The sequence below is a fragment of the Panthera tigris genome, chromosome C1 (assembly GCF_018350195.1).
Source record: "Panthera tigris isolate Pti1 chromosome C1, P.tigris_Pti1_mat1.1, whole genome shotgun sequence".
NCBI lineage: Eukaryota > Metazoa > Chordata > Mammalia > Carnivora > Felidae > Panthera > Panthera tigris.
This window is the reverse complement of record NC_056667.1, coordinates 133,246,058-133,264,047: the sequence shown is the minus strand read 5'-3', so window position 1 is coordinate 133,264,047 and position 17,990 is coordinate 133,246,058. Positions and strand designations below refer to the sequence as shown.

General features: G+C 36.3%; 1 protein-coding gene across 2 annotated transcripts in view; it reads right to left on the bottom strand.

Annotated features, from left to right (window-relative positions):
• ARHGAP15 (Rho GTPase activating protein 15) overlaps positions 1-17,990 on the bottom strand; it is a 611,397-nt gene that overhangs the window by 307,271 nt on the left and 286,136 nt on the right. For both annotated transcript variants that reach the window (XM_042994393.1, XM_007086400.3), the window contains 2 exons: positions 1,703-1,801; positions 268-397 (listed from right to left, as the gene is read on the bottom strand). In XM_042994393.1, coding sequence (XP_042850327.1) covers positions 268-397; positions 1,703-1,801 — 229 coding nt within the window. The remainder of the gene's footprint in view (positions 1-267; positions 398-1,702; positions 1,802-17,990) is intronic.

Sequence of the window (17,990 nt, the reverse complement as noted above, 5' to 3'; positions counted from 1 at the left end):
GCCCTGGCTATTACTCAGAGATTCAGAGGTTTGCTGTAAGCAGAGACCATGACCTTGGAACAATTATTTTCTCAAAAGGCATTACCAACAATGACGCTAGCAAAGCACCCAGACTGCCCTCCAGTGCGTGATTCCCTGGCCAGGAAATGGCTGCGAATCTTCCATGAGTAGTATGAGTTTGGCTCAAATCTTATTTCAATGCATTTATATTTCATAAGCATTGCATTTAGACAAAGTTAAAATCAACAAGTAAAAAAAAATACTTACTTAAAGATTTTCTGTGCTCTGGTTTCTGTTCTTTTATATCATTATCGTAGTGACTTAGTAATTCAGTACTGGAGGATCTCTGGATTTTGAATAATTCCAGGTTTCTTGATGAACCACTTGGATCCTTTGGCTGGAAATAACAAACAATTAGACTTGAATAATTTCACAAGGAAGAAAGGATTCACCAAATAATTTACAGATCTGTTTTGATGTTAGATTTAAAGGGAAGATTGAACTAAGATAATTATGTTGGGATAAGGCCTTTATGCTAAGCTCAATATTCAAATTTAATCATAGCTATATATATATATGTGTGTGTGTGTGTGTGTGTGTGTATGTATATATATATATATATATATATATACATATATATATATATAAAACTTACTAAGTGCTGTGCATCACCCCAAGTATTCCACATGTATTAACTCAATTAATCATCACAGTAATCCTATGAGGTAGGTATTATTATTACCCTTACTTTCCAGACAAGGAAACTGAAGCCAAAAGAGATAAGTAATTTATTTGCCTAAGGCCACACAGCTAGTAAAGGATAGAACCAGGATTCAAACTCAGGCAGTTTGACTCCAGAGTCCACTCTTAATGACAACACCCTCTGTCTGTGGGTGGGTGAATGTGGGTGTGGGCACTCAAGCATGCCTGGATAAGGGGATGATGATAATATTAACATATTGATGATGGAGAAAAGTCAATTTGTTATTTTTTTAAGTTTTAACCCCAGAATGAAATAAAGGACGACTGCAATTAAATAGCAATAAAACCACACAGAAAATGCTATATTTTCCTATTGTATACCTTATTAAAAGCTCTCAAGAATATTTCTTTCTAAGATTTTGCAAATATTAGTGTCCTAAAATTAGATGTTTGGTCTAGAATCAGTATAAAATGGTAGTTTTCAATAATCTGACTCTCTGAATGTATGATTTAGGGTAATTTCATGAAGTTTTAGATTCATAATTTTCATGAGAAGAACAATCTGGCTTAGCTGGGAGAACAATGAAAATCAGTACAAAGGATTATTATTTACTGGTGTTTGAACAGTGAGTATGAGCTTAAATACGTTGGTATTTATTTTCAAGAATATGTATTACAGACTGCATGAACTGAAAATATGAAAATTCAGTAGTCATTAAGTGCTTGTGTGCTTTTTACAGCCTCTAATAAATGAATATCCCTGTTATTTGGGGGGAAAAATGAATGCACTGTGTTTTTGAAAGAGAAATCAAATGACATTTAGCTCCACAAATCATGTCTGTGGAAACGGTTTTTAGTGGACTCTATTTAAACTTAAAATAACTTAATATCTCTTGATCTGTAGGATCCATTGAAATGTGTGTGTGTTATATGCCTAAGCAGCACAATTTAAGTGACAACATTTTAATTAATAAAGGTAACAGCCAAAACAAATACATACCAATCTGTCAATTGCATTTTTGATAGCGTGGAACCAATCCAATATGATGAAGTCAATATCTGACTGTAGAAGGAACTCATTTCCTGATACTGTTGTGATCTGGAAAAAAAAATCGACAGGTAAGCAAATCATATAAAATAGATCTTTTACATTAAAAAATGGATACACACACACACACACACACACGCACACACATGCTGTTTAAAAAACACACTTCAATACACCAAAATATTTTCTTGTATTCCAGTAATTGTCTTTCTGGGAACTGGGAGACTAGGATCATTTTGAACTGCTCTCTATAAACTGTTTTTTCATGTCATAACAAATACATTATTGTTTTAATAATAGAACGATTAACTCAGAGTAGGACTAAAGCTGAATTACTCCAACTTAAGGAGAAGCAAGCCAGGAAGTTCAGAATAATGCAGACAGTATCCACTTAAGTCAGAACCTCAGAAAAATGCACCCGGGTGTGTCAGAATTCATTCTGCACTTTTGGCTCTTTCCTGTTTGTCTTTTTCAAATCTAATAGTATCTCTATATTTGATTTCCTTTTATGGAGGGCTGTAAAACAGATTATTTACCAAAGAAACTAATGCAGACTTTTCCAAAAGGTCATGCAAATGAATAACATTTGGCTATTTCTATTTTCCTATCATAAAGATCTATAGGAAAGTAATAAAGCACCAATTTCTCCACAAAAGGAGTATATTAGAATAAAACTTTATTTACATATTTGAACCTCTCATGGAGCGTATTTATCAAATGAACATCCCCATTCCAGACTCTCAGGGCGATTAAGCAGTTGGCAATATTTAACATGTAACTATACGTTTTTCAGTACAGTGAATTTTTTCCTCCCCAGAATTGTGAGAGAAGAATGTGACCCTATAGAAACAGAGCAATGCTCTTGATTTCACACATAAAAGGCTACTTAGAGACGAATTTGATTAGAGTGGGTGTGGACACGCTTTTTGTATTAGGCCATCAATCTGAACTGTGAAGATTTTCCCTTTGTATTGACTTTTTGTTTCAACAGGAAGATGAACACTTCCTGACTACTGTCACACATCAAGCAAGGCTTCAGAGGTTTAAGAGGACTGACACTTCAAAATACTCAATCAGGAGCTAGTCACCTCTTCTCAGCCTCACTTGCTCTGAATAGGAGGTGAACATTGAAATGTGGCACAGGTTCAGAAAATCTCAAATCATGCTTCAGGATGTCACTATAATTCCATCATGAAAGTGACAATTATTGCCCAAAATAGCTCACTCTGAAGGTCTCAATGATTCTTATGACAACATTTAATGACAATGGTCCTAGAGTTTTAAAAAAAATCTTTGATTACACACATACATATATATTCACTTGTCATTTATTTTTAGAAAAACTATATAGAGACGCAACATCACTCAGTGTTGCAGTGCAACCATTCTTGATTGCGACGTTTCACAACTGTAAGGAGAGGACTATCCAAGTATATGCGATTATGAGAAGTGAAAGATTAGAAAATAAGAGGAATTTTATTTTCTAGAATTTGACAGACTACCAGGGCCAATCACTCTTTTTTTTTTTTTAAGTGAAATGCATGTAAGATTTCAAAAGGCTCAAAATATCCCCTAAATAGTCCTCTGTTTTATGTATCTATTACAAGACAGCTAAGCTGATATTTGCCTAATTTGCCTAAGAACCCAAGCAATGTTCTTCACTTACATAAAGCTCCAAATATTTACTTTATACAGTGTTGCCACAGAAATACTAATCTAAAAATATAAGGTCACTTGTGACTAACCCAAGAAAACTAGTAATGTCCTTGACCTCTAACTTCATCCTAATCTAACTTTAAATATTTTGATTATGAATGTAGTATATAACATCACAATTTGGTAACATACACAAAGAAATATGAATTAGCCCAAACACAACATGCAATCTAATATATTTTTTCTGCCATTATAAATAAACCATTATTAAAATTGTAAAAAGAAACATTTCAAAGTACAAGAAACAAACATAATTAGATTTACTATATTCTGAGGGTTTAGGAAAGAGCTAACACAGTTCAGTTTTCAGTCTAGTAAATTCAAACAGTGATAAAATGTAAGTACTTCGCCAGTACATTTGCATTTTTGGTGCATGCTATGCAATGCAAAGGGGATCTTTTACTGCCAACACAACCAAAAACAAAATGTATTTTAAAAGTTTCTTTATCCAAATATATTACTGCATTAATCGTACATACTCAGTGATTTATGAATTCATTTGAGGAAGCTGGATCAGAGAACTACACGAATGCAATTCATTCAAAATCTACTATCAGAAAGATACAGTTCACATTCTTTCCTCTGTCTTCCCACTAATCTTTCCAGTTACTAGGCAGTCTGGAGAAGTCTGCTACTGCTCTCTACAGTTTAAATGCATCCACTTCTTAATTACAGTCAGTAATTGACTTTGTTCTGCTCCATCCCAGCCATTCACAGGAAAGCATTTTCAAAGTCTTTGACTGCTCATGCCCATTTAATTCAGGTTTCTCAATCCACATTTTTCCATGACCTCTTTAAGGTTTTCTGATAAATGGTTTGCTGAATCATATTTTCAGTTTGAACAATTGAATTTTCAACGCTCTTGGGGGGAAAAACACATCAGTAAAGACTGTGAGCTTCGACTAAACCTTTTGATTGAGCAATTCCTGATGGCAATGTAAAGTGATGTAAAACTAATAGCAGACATAAAAGATTTTAGATGAAGCCATGCTAATGTGTTTTTCTATATCAAGTCTCGCCCAAGTGACAGATGTTGGTGTGAGGTGGATGAAGAAAGAACCTACAGAAAACACAATGGGTTAAGGCAAGAGTGGCTGGTCTCCATTGTGCGTTGAAGCCTACTTTGGACAAATGTCTCTTGAACCGCTTCCTTGCCACCAAGTTGTATTTTAAAGGGATATATCCTGCCACCAAAGCAGTCTTAATGAAATGTGCTATCGTTGTCAATAACAGATACCTTTCATTACCTGTCTGGGGAAATTTGCCTCAAAGTTTTCACATTGGATAAGGATCTGTCTGAATTCTTGCTGGTGACACATGGATGCCTAGGAAATCGTAGGAGTGTATCCACCAGGCAACGCGAAGAACAGACACATTCTTTAAGAACCTAAGTCTGTGACCTTGTGGTTCCTTTGAAGATGGAAGCAGGTAACTCCTGGCTCCCCAACTCCACCAATAAGCAATGTGGAGAGAAGAAATGTGTTGTTCAGGCTGTAATTAATGCATGGAGTATTGTTATGTTAATTTAAACATCCTTGAGGAGTTTTAATGAGTAGTGTTTGTGTTTATTTAAGTATCACCCTTGTCAATATACAGTCCGGCATGTAGTCTTGCCCGTGTTAGATTTTAACGAAAGTGAAAAATATGTGGAATGGCATTTTTGCTATTAAAAATTTCCATAATTTGGTATACCAGAATAGAAACAAAAACTTTTTAGAATTTCATATTTTTTCCTAATTCTAAGAATAATTGAATATATTGTGAAGAATTTGGAAAAAATAAAGATAACAAAAGAGCAAATTAAAACTATTCATGACTCCACAGAGTAAACACTGTGGACATTTTAATTTAGTTATCGCCAGCCTTTTTAAAATAATAATCAAGTATTTATGACAGTGATCAATGTACAACTTTATGCTATGGATAGATACCTTATCAGTAAAACATATTTGATGGCTAACTCTTGTTGGATACTTTCATTCCAGTTGACCTCAAATACATGTTGAGAGACTATCAAAAGTGCAAGAGATAATGAGTGATATCTGTTCCCTTCTTTGATCGTAGCACCTATCCTCTTGTAGGATTAATTCCGCAAATAATTCTTTGTTCAGGAGACTGAGATGAGGTGTTTCTGACTGAATATCCCGCTAGTCATCAAGGACTGATTGAGTATCCATTAAGTGCAAGGCACATTGCTAGAGGCTAGGGACACACACACCCCCCACCCCCACCATCCTCAAGAGCTCACAATCTGTTTGCATAAATAGGACATATGCATATAAAGATAAATAACAATAGAAAATGGCTTATACTAAGCCCCAATGTGAGTGGCACAGACAATGATCATGTCAAGATTTCAGAGGAGGGAGTAATTACTGCAAACACATTTACATCATGGAATTATACATAAACTGTTGGTCATGATATGTTATTCTTTAAAGGTTGATTGTATCAGAACTTTAGTACATTAAGGATACGAATACTACCACTTGGTATGCAAAGTAATATCAGCTTTAATGATCTCAAAGCACATAATAAACATTCTTCAAATGCAGTTTCCCTCTGCTATCATAAAGTAATTTTGCAAATGAAGAAAATGATGCAAATGAGGAAAATGAGAATGCCATTCTATCAAATTGGCATCATTTTAAATGATAGAATTAAGAGATTACAAAGATCTTGACTTCTAGTTCACTAGTCCTCAGCAAACAGTCTTACACAGTCAAGGACTCTGTGCATATGGGAAAAGGACTATGATGGTTTGGTTTAAGTTGTAAAATCTGGAATGTACACCTTACAAAAAAGTTGCTTGTGTCTTCCTTGTTATGTTAAAGATAGCCTAATTTTAAAAAGATCAGACCATGGGAGAAGGGTAGGGGGAAAAAAATAGATACAAACAGAGAGGGAGGGAGGTAAATCACAAGAGACTATTAAATACAAAGAACAAACTAAGGGTGGGTAATGGGGTGGGGGAGAGGGAAACGGGTGATGAGCATTGAGGAGGACACTTGCTGGGATGAGCACAGGGTGTTGTATGTAAGCTAATTTGACAATAAATTGTATTCATAAAAAAAGATACTAATGATATTATGTGGTGTAAAATGGATATGTTCAACAAACCCTGGGTCTTAATAAAAGTCTTTGTTTAAATGTAAAAATAAATAAATAAATAAATAAATAATAATAAAATAAAAAGATCACCCAGTATCCTTATTCAGATGTTTTCTTCTTTCCCCCCCCACCACAAACAACCACAATCTTGCTATGAAAAAATATATATCTAAAACAAGATTAGGGCATCCCCCCCAAAAAAAATGCCTTCAAATTCTAGAAAGGACTGAAACAAGCCTACATATGCATGAAGTATCATTCATATTTTGCTTAGGATCAGTCTTTAACTATCAGCCAAAGAAGAATTTATTCCATCTTAGTGAAGCTGAAACTGTATGTAAGAAACATATAATAGCATATTCCAAATATCCGAAGGGCCCTAAAAATTGTTGAATGATATGGCTACAGTGATTCTACAAATAACTGGATAACCCATTTAGAAGGAATGGGATTTAATTGCTATTGTATTTGGAGACACTTTGGGATCATGATGAAGTCATTAAATTTGAATTAAATGAAGTATATACAAAAATTTATGTCAAAATATACTAAATTCATTTGAAGTGAATACAATTATTTTTTGAAATTAATTTTGGCTCTATCTTCATTGAATTCTAAGTGCATAAAATATAGGTATACATTTTGGCAACATTATAGCAAGAGCTCAAGACCTAAAGTTGAGGAAATAATGCTTAAAAAGATCCCTGAGACTCACAATTTTTTCATCTTACATCACACTTCACACATATCCATTTCATATAGCTGATCAATTAAAGGTTGTCATGGTTGTACTAATAGTCAAATTACTTAGTCTCAAAGGTGTTTATGACCAACGATGAAATTACATTATCAAGCTGCATGTCTATCTCAAATTACAGTCTGATGTGAGTAACTCCTAACATTTTTCTTAACATGTTGAGCAAAGTTAACATAAAACTATGGGTAAAATATCAGTTAGAAGTAAAAGGTCTTCAATTTGTCTTTCCCAAAATATTACTTGTTAAAACATTTTGTGAGAAAGTATCTGCTTTGTGTTCCCAATGTTGCTAGATGTTAAGTAAATATATGCTGATTATAAGGGGAAAAAAGTTGCTTTGGCAACTCTCTTATTAAAATGCATTTGTAACCCCCATCTGTCATGAAAGTTTTGAAAAGTTTGTTTACTTTGGATGGCAGCCTTATCCAGGGTTACCCTAGCAAACAATGATAGCAGTCTTCAGAAGTTGTGTGAAGAACAAGCCACTAGGGATCCATTTTTGTTTTAATTGGCACACACAAACACTTTTCTGGTCTGTCAAGAAGATCAAGCTAATATGCATGGAGGGTGTTATATTCTTAGCTTTGGGGAGCAGTAAAGCTCCCTTTATTTAAGTAATTTAAATGATAGACTGCAAAAACTTTGCAAGTCAGAAAAATGTTTTATACTTTCTTAGGGAATATTTGTTTTAAGCAACGGAAAATGTTCTACATATCTAAAGATGTTGAACCTTATGTTATAATTACCCTCTTTCTTCTGACTCTGTGAAATATTCTTAAATCCACATGCTACTAAATAAGGCTAGCCACCAATGGATCCTGAATTTCCACAACACCCCCCTGTGCTAACAAATGTGCGTTCATTAGTTTCCAGATGTTTATTGGATATGTTTTCAATGTGTTTGGGGCTGATTGATTTGCATGTACATTTATTGAAACCCTCAGTGGTGTCATCATATCAAAATAACCTGCCCATGTAAGCAATTTCTTGTTTAATGGAAAGTAAACAAATGTTGGGCTACATACACAACAGATCTCAAGTGCATTCCGAAATCTAAGGTTTAAGGCCAACCTTTCAAGAAACAGTGCTTTTTAATTGAAATTGAGTTGTACCTTTGACACCCAAATAATTTGGTTCATGCATTCTTACAACACAGATTTGTTCTACAAAATAAAATTGGCCCTATAGTGAACATTCACATCCATATCACTTGTCCACTCTACCTTTCTATTTGTTAACGAAATACCCAAACCCCAAGTCTATTTCAATCAAATGTTTAACAAAAACTCATGTGCATTCTTTTATCTGTCGGAAAATATTTTAAGTACTGAGAAAAAGTCTTCTCAATATTCATGAAAGAATACTATCCAAGTAATTAGTAGATAGTTTAGCAGTTTCCACAGTTTTGCAGTCAGCTACACCCAAACTTTTGCCTGTGGTGCTCATATGAAAAACGACTGAAAAAGTGACTAATCGAAGCAGTTGGTGTATAAAGATATCAGCTTAGGGTTTTTCTGCTGTTAACGCTAATTTCTAAATTTGGGGGGCGTAGTTGCCTGTAGATAGACTAATCATCCTAGGACTCATGTTTTCTGGTCCTCACCACTCACTCAGTCACTGCCAACTACAGACTGGCCTTTAATCTGAGCTATGTTCACTGTGCAAAATTACTCATTTAGTCACATGACATTTGGAAATCTGCAGCTCCCACTATTTTCAAATTGGAATGATTTTTATTATTTATGTTATTTATATAATGCCAAATTTAAAAAAAATTAATAAACACAGAAGTATAAACATTAAATCTCCCTTTCCCTGAGGTATACTGAATTACTCTCTATCCTTCTATATTTTTTGACCCATGGATTAACATTATATATGTGTTTATATTATAATGAAAATATCATGTTATGAAAATTTTTTATACATATAAATATCTATACTACTATAATCTCCCACATGGATTTAATAATAATATCTTTTGGTTTCCCCATCATCTCATCCACATTTTCCTTTCCAGTCCATATTCCATATTGCAGCCATAGTGATCTTTCTGAAATTCGAATCTGATCATCCTATTCCTCTGCCTGACATTGTTCTGAGATTCCCCACAGCTGCTACACTGCAATACAACCTTTAGTTCAGCCTGCCAGACCCTGTGTGCTCTTCTACCTACCTACACTGCAGGCCCCAGCTCTATATCTCCCTCTGCATCTCTATGATCCAGCCATGTTGAAATTTTTTTGTTGTTCCCAAGCTGTCCTATACTAATTTTCATTTCTTCCCTTAGAGCAGGTTGTTTCCATTGCCCAGACCTCTCTGGCTTCCTCCATCATCTCATTCAGATCAATTTAGATGTCACCTTTATAGAAAAGTGTTTTCTGAAATAGATACCCCTCCTAAATGTTCCTATGATGTCCTGATCCAACTTTATTATAAGACATATTGGTCTGCATTGCAATTCTCTGTTGATTTCCCTGTGATTACCCTGTACTACACTATATTTACTCTGAAGCCAAGGGCAATGGTCTACCCAGTGGGTGGCTGCACAACTCACACCTAAGGGGCATTAAATAAATAATAAATAAATGAACATTATCAACCATATACATTTCAGTGAATCCATTATATGCTAATATTTTATATGCCACAGTATATTTTTTAATAAAAAATTTTACAGTGAAAAAATTTATATTTAAATTTAGCCAGCTGGACTCAGTTTAGATAATCCTAATTTTTTTGGCAACATCCAAAACGTCATAGTCAGTAGTCAACTGAACATAGGACTTCTTCTCTCCACCAGGCCTCATTAAGTTGTTAACCTTGTCCATGTCAATGGTCTTCTTCATACCCTGTTTGATCTGATGCTTATTGACCTTGACATCCACACTGAATCCAAGCGTGCTGTTGTCTTCTATTTTCTTCATGGTTGACTCAGTAGTCGAGGGGAACTTGATGATAGCACAGTGGTCAAGTTTGTTTCTCATGGAGATGCTCTTTCAAGGATATTTAGGCTGCCTTCAGAGATGCAGTGTCTTGGGCCATTGTAAGGTAGGTGATATGTGCATCTTCTTTCTTTTGTGACTGTGGACATCTCTGTGGACAACAAACTGTTTTTCTGACCTTCAAAGCTTTTGCTTTGGCTTCAGCTTTGGGAGGAGCAGGGGCTTCCTTCTTCGTCTTCAGCACCATCTTTGTGGAAGGTCTCCATTGCAATAAAATTTTGGAGGTTGCAAGACCATTGCATTCTTTTAGGCAATGTAAGTAGTTTATTGTGGCATTGATTAATGCCACTTTTATCAGAGTAGGGTAGGAAATCCATTTTGGAGATTGAAAACAGCAATCTAAGACTCTATTTTCCCATCAGTCAATAAGTCCTAGACTTCAAACAATAGGATTAAATTTGGAGGAGTCAGGAAGCACCATGACTGGGTCTATATTCCCATGTGTATCACTAGAATAGAATGTTCTTGATTATATTCCAAAGCCACCATGTGACTTGCAGGGATAATCTACTAAATGAACTAAGAATCTCACCCTGTGTATGAACCTTTCTGAGAGTTGACAGTGTGAGAAACTGGACACAGGTTTAAGATTTTCAAGAGGTAATTCTTAGGTTTATGGGTCAAGTCTTTAGAGAATCTCAATGATGCACAGGGGCTCATGCTTGTCAATCAACATTGCAGACACTAAGTTTACTAAAACACTATTAACATCAATAAACAAGCAAACTGTGGGAGGACAGGTGGCCATTTTTTTTAGAAATATTAGCTAATTAAAGATACAGTGACTTATGCAAAAATGGATAATGTCACCACTAGTTTATTACTCACACGTTTTCCGTTAATAAGTGCTGAGATTGCACAACAAGAACAAAAGATGTTGCAGGATGTATCTCTATGCTATTGTAACGTATTTGGCCATGATTATGAGTGTTTATAAAACATTCAAGAATTGTTCCATGTCTACTTACATTAATGAGAACACCTGTTAACTTTAGTGCTGTACAGACTTATTTGCATTAGATTCAGGTTTTTGCATACTGTACATCACTTTTTGAAACAATTAGATGCTTATAGAGAAATATAGCCGAGTGAAAAACAGCAGCTTGAATGCCTTCCGGCTTAAGACAATTCAACTCCAGGTTTCAGTGAAAAACAGAAATCTGCTGAATTACAATACTGACAGTTAGAAGTGAATGTAGGTGTATTTTGTAATTTTTACATTCAGAGAACAGAACGTACATATTGAAATCTGTGCTTTAATCCTCAAGTAAAAGTACAACCAACTGAGACCATTTCCAGACACCAGGGGATGACAATACCACCACAAGGCGGGTTCCTCATAATTTGGTGGGGGCTCCTATCCAACGGTCATCTCTGGTTCTGGTAAAGAACCAGAAAGCAAGATGATTTCCACAGGTGAAAATGTACAGACTACTGATCACTTGGTATTGTTTACAACCATTGGCCATGGGGCCCTTTCTACATGATGACAGCACTGAAGGAGTGAAGGAGCCGAAGACTGTCCTGGAGTCTGTCACTTCCGAGCTTCCAGTCACAGCATAACCCAAATGTACCCACTAGAAAAAGCACCATAATTCCCTGGCAGAAGCCAGGGAGTCTGCCTTACTCGTTACTCTGAGAAAACAGTCGTAACTTCTGTAGGTCTCACTCTATTGACACATCTGTCTGCCACTCCCCATAGGATGTTAAAGCTTCCGCGATTTAAATATTTTCAGTTATTGAAAAGGGAGCACTCATGGAAATCTGTGGATTCACAGCCTCTATTATCATCATTATATTTAAGAGGTGCAATATTTACATCAAAATGACTCAGTTGGTGATATATTCTAAAGATAAATGTGTATTTATGATCTGAAGAAGTGTGATTTATAACTACCTTGTCAGACATAAACAGAGTGCCTCTGTGCTGTTCTAGTAAATGCAGATTAGCCAGGGCACAGATGAATTATTTTCACAGGATTAACACCACTTTGACCTGGGAAATGAGAGAACTAAGTATTGCCCTTGGATAATGTATAGATCACAAGAAAGAATGGTATCTATTTCCTTCTCACCACATAGTTTGGGAAGAATAACAAATATTAGATGAAGATTTGGGGATCAACTAGTAAATTTTTGTCTGGAATCCAAATCTCCTAATTCAAGAAGTTAATACTATAATAAAGCCTTACTTCTAGTTTATGAAAATTTTCAAATTGTATTTAACCAAGTACTTGACAATCTAGACTTTGCCCTCCATAAAAGAGCATCATCCTTCATTAAGGATGATACACTAAGCATATGTGTAATTAGGAAGTTCACAAATGAGGAGAAATTTCTCATTTCCCATGAATTCTAGGCTTAAGTAAATTTTGAAAAAAAAATTTCTGAAAATGTGCAGAAATGATGATTCTCCCTACTGGAGAAAATCCCTAACTATTCATTCAAAAATATTATCTTTAAACAAACATGAAAGGGGTGCCTGGGTGGCTCAGTCGGTTAAGTGTCCGACTTCAGCTCAGGTCATGATCTCACGCTTCGTGAGTTCAAGCCCTGCGTCGGGCTCTGTCCTGACAGCTCAAAGCCTGGAGCCTGCTTTGTATTCTGTGTCTCCTTCTCTCTCTGCCCCTCCCTGGCTCATGCTGTCTCTCTCTCAAAAAATAAATAAACATTAAAAAAAAAATAAACCACTTGTGATTATATGGTAGACAATGACATCTGTCAGTTGAGCAACAGGACACATATTTAATAATGGAGACATTTGACATTTGGAATGACATACACATTACTCCATGCCAAATGTGTGCAAAAACACTTAACACTCCTTACTCTCCCCCCAAAAAGGATATTTGTGTTAAAAATAGTACCATTTAAAAATGTTGAACTTTAAGAAAATGTTGGTTGCATTATTAAGGACTGTATAGGGTGATTATATAATTTATTGCCTAAAATGTGATAAGTCTGAAAGCAAAAGAGGTATTATTAATAATTATGCCAGGACAATAGGTCTACTTAATGTACATTGGGACATAGGGATCACTATTTATCATACACAACAGTGAGGAGCAATTCAACAGCCATTGATCTTCAGGAGCCTAGTGAACTACTAGTGTCAAATTCTAGAAACTGTGAGGTATTCCAAAATAAGCTAGCAGTAACCCTTGTTCTTATAAGAAGCTTATAATCTAGTGTGACATATAAGACTAATATGGGAAAACAATGAGAGACAATAATTAATCATGGTTCAAGATGGGGCATATGGACTCGTTTTAATGGAACAAACCAGATTCTCTCAAAGTAAACTGGAGCCCTCAGGGAAGAAGGTTGGAGAAGGTTCTTACAAGAACAAATGAGACTTAGTAGAAGAAAAGGAAGGGGAAGGGAATAACACAGGTGATAGGAGAAGGTTGTATAATTACTCAGAGCCAGGAAAGAATATAGAATCTCTAGAGGACATTCAGTCTGTTTTTAAGTCCTCTGGGTGCTTTTCCCTTCATTCATCCTTTTTTTTAAATTTTTTAAACATTTATTTATTATTGAGAGACAGAGAGAGACACAGCACGAGCATGGGAGGGGCAGAGAGAGGAGGAGACACAGAATTCGAAGCAGGCTCCAGGCTCTGAGCTGTCCACATAGAGCCCAACTTGGGACTTGAACCCACAGACTGAGAGATCATGACCTGAGACAAAGTGGGACGCTTAACTGACTGAGCCATCCAGGCGCCCCTTTTTAATTTTTTTAATATTGATTTATTTTTGAGAGACAGAGCACAAGTGGAGGAAAGGCAGAGAGAGAGAGGGAGACACAGAACCCAAAGGAGGCTTCAGGCTCTGGGCTGTCAGCACAGAGCCTCATGTGGGGCTCGAACCCACAAACCGTGAGATCATGACCTGAGCTGAAGTCAGACACTTAACAACTGAGCCACCCAGTGAATGTCCCTCCATTCACTCATCCTTAAATAGATGTGTCTGTCAGCATTCTCTCCTAAGCTTCCTCACCTGCGGACACACTCCTGAGTGACATTACCAACTCCATTTTGTTTTAACCAGAGTTACAAATTGATAAATCCTTAATTTATATTTCTAGTTTAGACATCTTTCTTGGTATCTATTTTAACTTAAGCCACCATTATCCCTGGTTTGATCTCTCTACTGCTAGTTTGTGTTTTTTACAAGCCATTCTCTATATCCACGTTGTGAATTCTTGATTTTGTCCTTGGAGATCTTTGTAAATATAGATTCTCCTGCTCACTGGGACCTAAAGAATCAGACCCTAGGAATAGGGCCCCAGAATCTGTTTACAGAGCTCCAAGTGCAATTTTGAAAGTTACTTGCTGTTCTGACTACAGGTAGATGATCTATCCAAACCCACACCTATCACATGTCATTTAAAAGTCACTGACTGGATTCCTAATGCCCTCAAGATAAAACCTAAATTCTTTAATATGGATCACCAAGCACTTAGTGACTTCTCTGTCTCCAACCTTTTCTCTTCAAGTCCTCTACTTACTAACCTCATAACCTGGAGCAAGCTATTTGTAAGCACTGTATTTCAATATCCTCACCTATAACATAATAAAAATAATAATACTACATAGGACCATTGTATAGTCCATATGAAATATAAATCAGGAACAGAAATTAGCATAGTATTTGGTACGTAGCTTTTTTTAAATATTGTGGTTATTATTATTTGATTCATTGAGTTCTCTGGATTTTTACAAACTTATTCTCATCCTTCAGGAAACTATCCAAACATCACCTATTCAGGAAAGGCTTTTCTAACCTCGGTAGGTCAACAAAAGGAGTGTCCTTCTGGTAGTCCGTACCTACTCCATCCTGGTGTTTATCTCATTTTTGAACTTACCAAATGTCTTGTCTGATGTTTGCTACACTTTAAACTCCCCGAGTTTAGCTTAGCGGAGCATCTGGATTACCACAGGCCCTTAATAGAGGGTCGTGGAATGAATGAAAGCTCAGTTGACATAGGTTAATACTGTAGAGTTGTGGTATTCGGATAACAGACCTTAAAATTTAGAAACATGTTTGATTTGGTATGTTAGGCAAGAGGAAATCCGTGCTAGGTCCCTGAGCAGATCTATCAGTAGAGCCAAGCATAGTGTCAGACAAGCAGAGGCATTCTCTTAAAGCTGTATGTGTATTACAACTTCCCTAACTGTCAGCATGGCTCTGTCTTCCAAGGCTGTGCCAATGCAACTCTTCTGAAAAGATGATACACCACTTCTGTCTGATGTAGAGTGCCTCTTCCATGGTCTCCTGGGTTTTCTAGGCTCTTTCTGGTTCTCAGCCTTTTTGCTCTCCTTTCTACACAATACAAACTGCTTTCTTCTCTACCTTTGATTTTAGATACTAGCTTTTGAGATGCTTGTATTTGGATTCAGGTCTTTGTCTCCCCTCATGATAACTTGACATGATCTCAAGCACTGATAATTAAGAATACACCCAGTTCTCAATAGCCAGTCTTCGCTGAAGCTCAGTTATGTAAGTGTATCCTTATCCTGTTTCTTGGCTTCTGATTCCCTAGTCGGGTGGTTTATATGGTGCACCAGACCCTCTCAGCTGGCAGGAGTCCTTTTGCCAGTATCCCTTTCAGGGACTGGGGCTCTGCTGAGCATCTTTCTGATTCTTTCTGCCTGCCCCCCTTCTTTAACTCCACCTTCCATCTGCCTCATCTACCTAAATTACTAGACACGTAACCAAACAGTAATCCATACTTGCGTGCAAGGCAGATGGTCATATGAGTATCTGAAAATGAGCCATTTCAGTGTATTCATTGATTATCAAATTGGCCTGTGAAATATTCTTGTTATTTCAGGTTGGAACTCACACTCTAACTCTAACAGACTGGACTGTATTCTGCCATCTTAGCTTTTGCTTCTGTATTCTGTCCAGCAGACACATTTCTTTCCGACATTATCAGTTTGGCTTTTCCCTAGCACCTGTCTCATCTATAGTTTTCTGCCTGCTTCATAAAGACGGTTCTATTGCCATTAACTGGATTTTCCTGATCCCAGGAACTAATCCTAATCCCTGAATAATTGATATCTAAAGATCATCAATTCAGTGAGTTGCTCCCCTAATTTTTGAGGCTCACTAAGAACTATTGTGTGGTTTATCAACCTCTAGGATCCTGAGGAGCAGGACATTAGGATAACATTTTCCCATCTTTACAACCAGTATCTGGCTTATAATTTGCTACGGATGATGAATGGTTCATGGTATTGGAGTCACATCTTCCTGAGTTTCATCCATAAAGTTTTCTAAAAATGCTTGAGTTTTAATTTGGTTAAGTTTATATGTAGCTTGTGAATTTACCTGGAAGCAGATGAGGGAGACATTAAGAGAAGAATTTATTTCAAAGTTAAAGAAGACACTTCCCATGAGGTATAGTCTGATGATGACTTTCAAACTTTTTTGGCCAAGATCCATGGTAAGAAATATATTTTACATTGCCAACTCATACTTCTTATCTAATTCTCTCTCTCTGCCTCTCTTTCTCAGACACACACAATTCTATCTATCTATCTATCTATCTATCTATCATCTATCATCTATGTATCCATTCATTTACTATACTATGTAAAATATTCAATGCATATACTATGAGTGTGTGTATATGTGTGTATGTTTGTGTGTATATATACGTATATATCATAAGGTGAAACAAAAGTTATGAAATAATACTTCCCCTTACTATAGGTATATGTACTACTGTATGTATTTCTATTCTTGTCTAAACGTATTTTAACTGATTTCTTAAAAAAAAATACTGGTCCCAGCTCACTAAATTGATTTCTTGACCCACTAAAGGGTCTTGAATGCAATTTGAAAAACACTGGCCTAGGGAGTAATAAAAGATGAAATAATCTTCATCTCCAAAAGCTCTGCTCTTTGGCTTCTCTCCTCTCTCTCTCTCCTCTCTCTCTCTCTCTCTCTCTCTCTCTCTCTCTCTCTCTCTCTCTCTCTCTCTCCTGGTTTATAAGATGCTTCAAAATGTCTCCATATAATTAACAGTTGAATACTTAAACCAATGGAAAGAGTCCAGAATATTTGCCACAATTTTAGCAATTAGGCCTGAATGATCAGTAACCCTGTGTCGGGAATTCTTCTCTGATAAGTCATTTCCTGCCATGAAAGTAGAATTAGGATGTGGTTCTTTGGAATTTGGCTTAGACCCTGGCTTTTCTAAATATACCTTAAAGCAAGAGTTTCTTTAGAAAAGAAGAAACAAAGACTTTGGGGTAATGTGAAGTTTGGAATACATTTGAGATACCTCACCATGATCCAAACAGGGTAAACCAAAGAAGTTAAAAGCCTGGCAAACTATCAGAGGCAGAGATGGCAGCTATTTGTTTTTAAGTCTCATGTATTGAAACAATGAGTGCGCTCCGTGTTGCATCCTGCAGCACCATGATACAAAGTCTGGGAGTAGTTATTAGCATGTGTCTGTGTGATGGGAGAGGGAAAGCTAAACATTTTAATAGTGTTATGGCCTCTCCTTCTCAAGTTCCCATTAATGCAAATACAGCACATGTGGTTTAATTCCCAAGAGCCTTGTAGGACACAAATCACAGATGTGGAATAAACATTATCAGGGACTATGACTCCATGGTCTTCTCCTTGCCATCAAC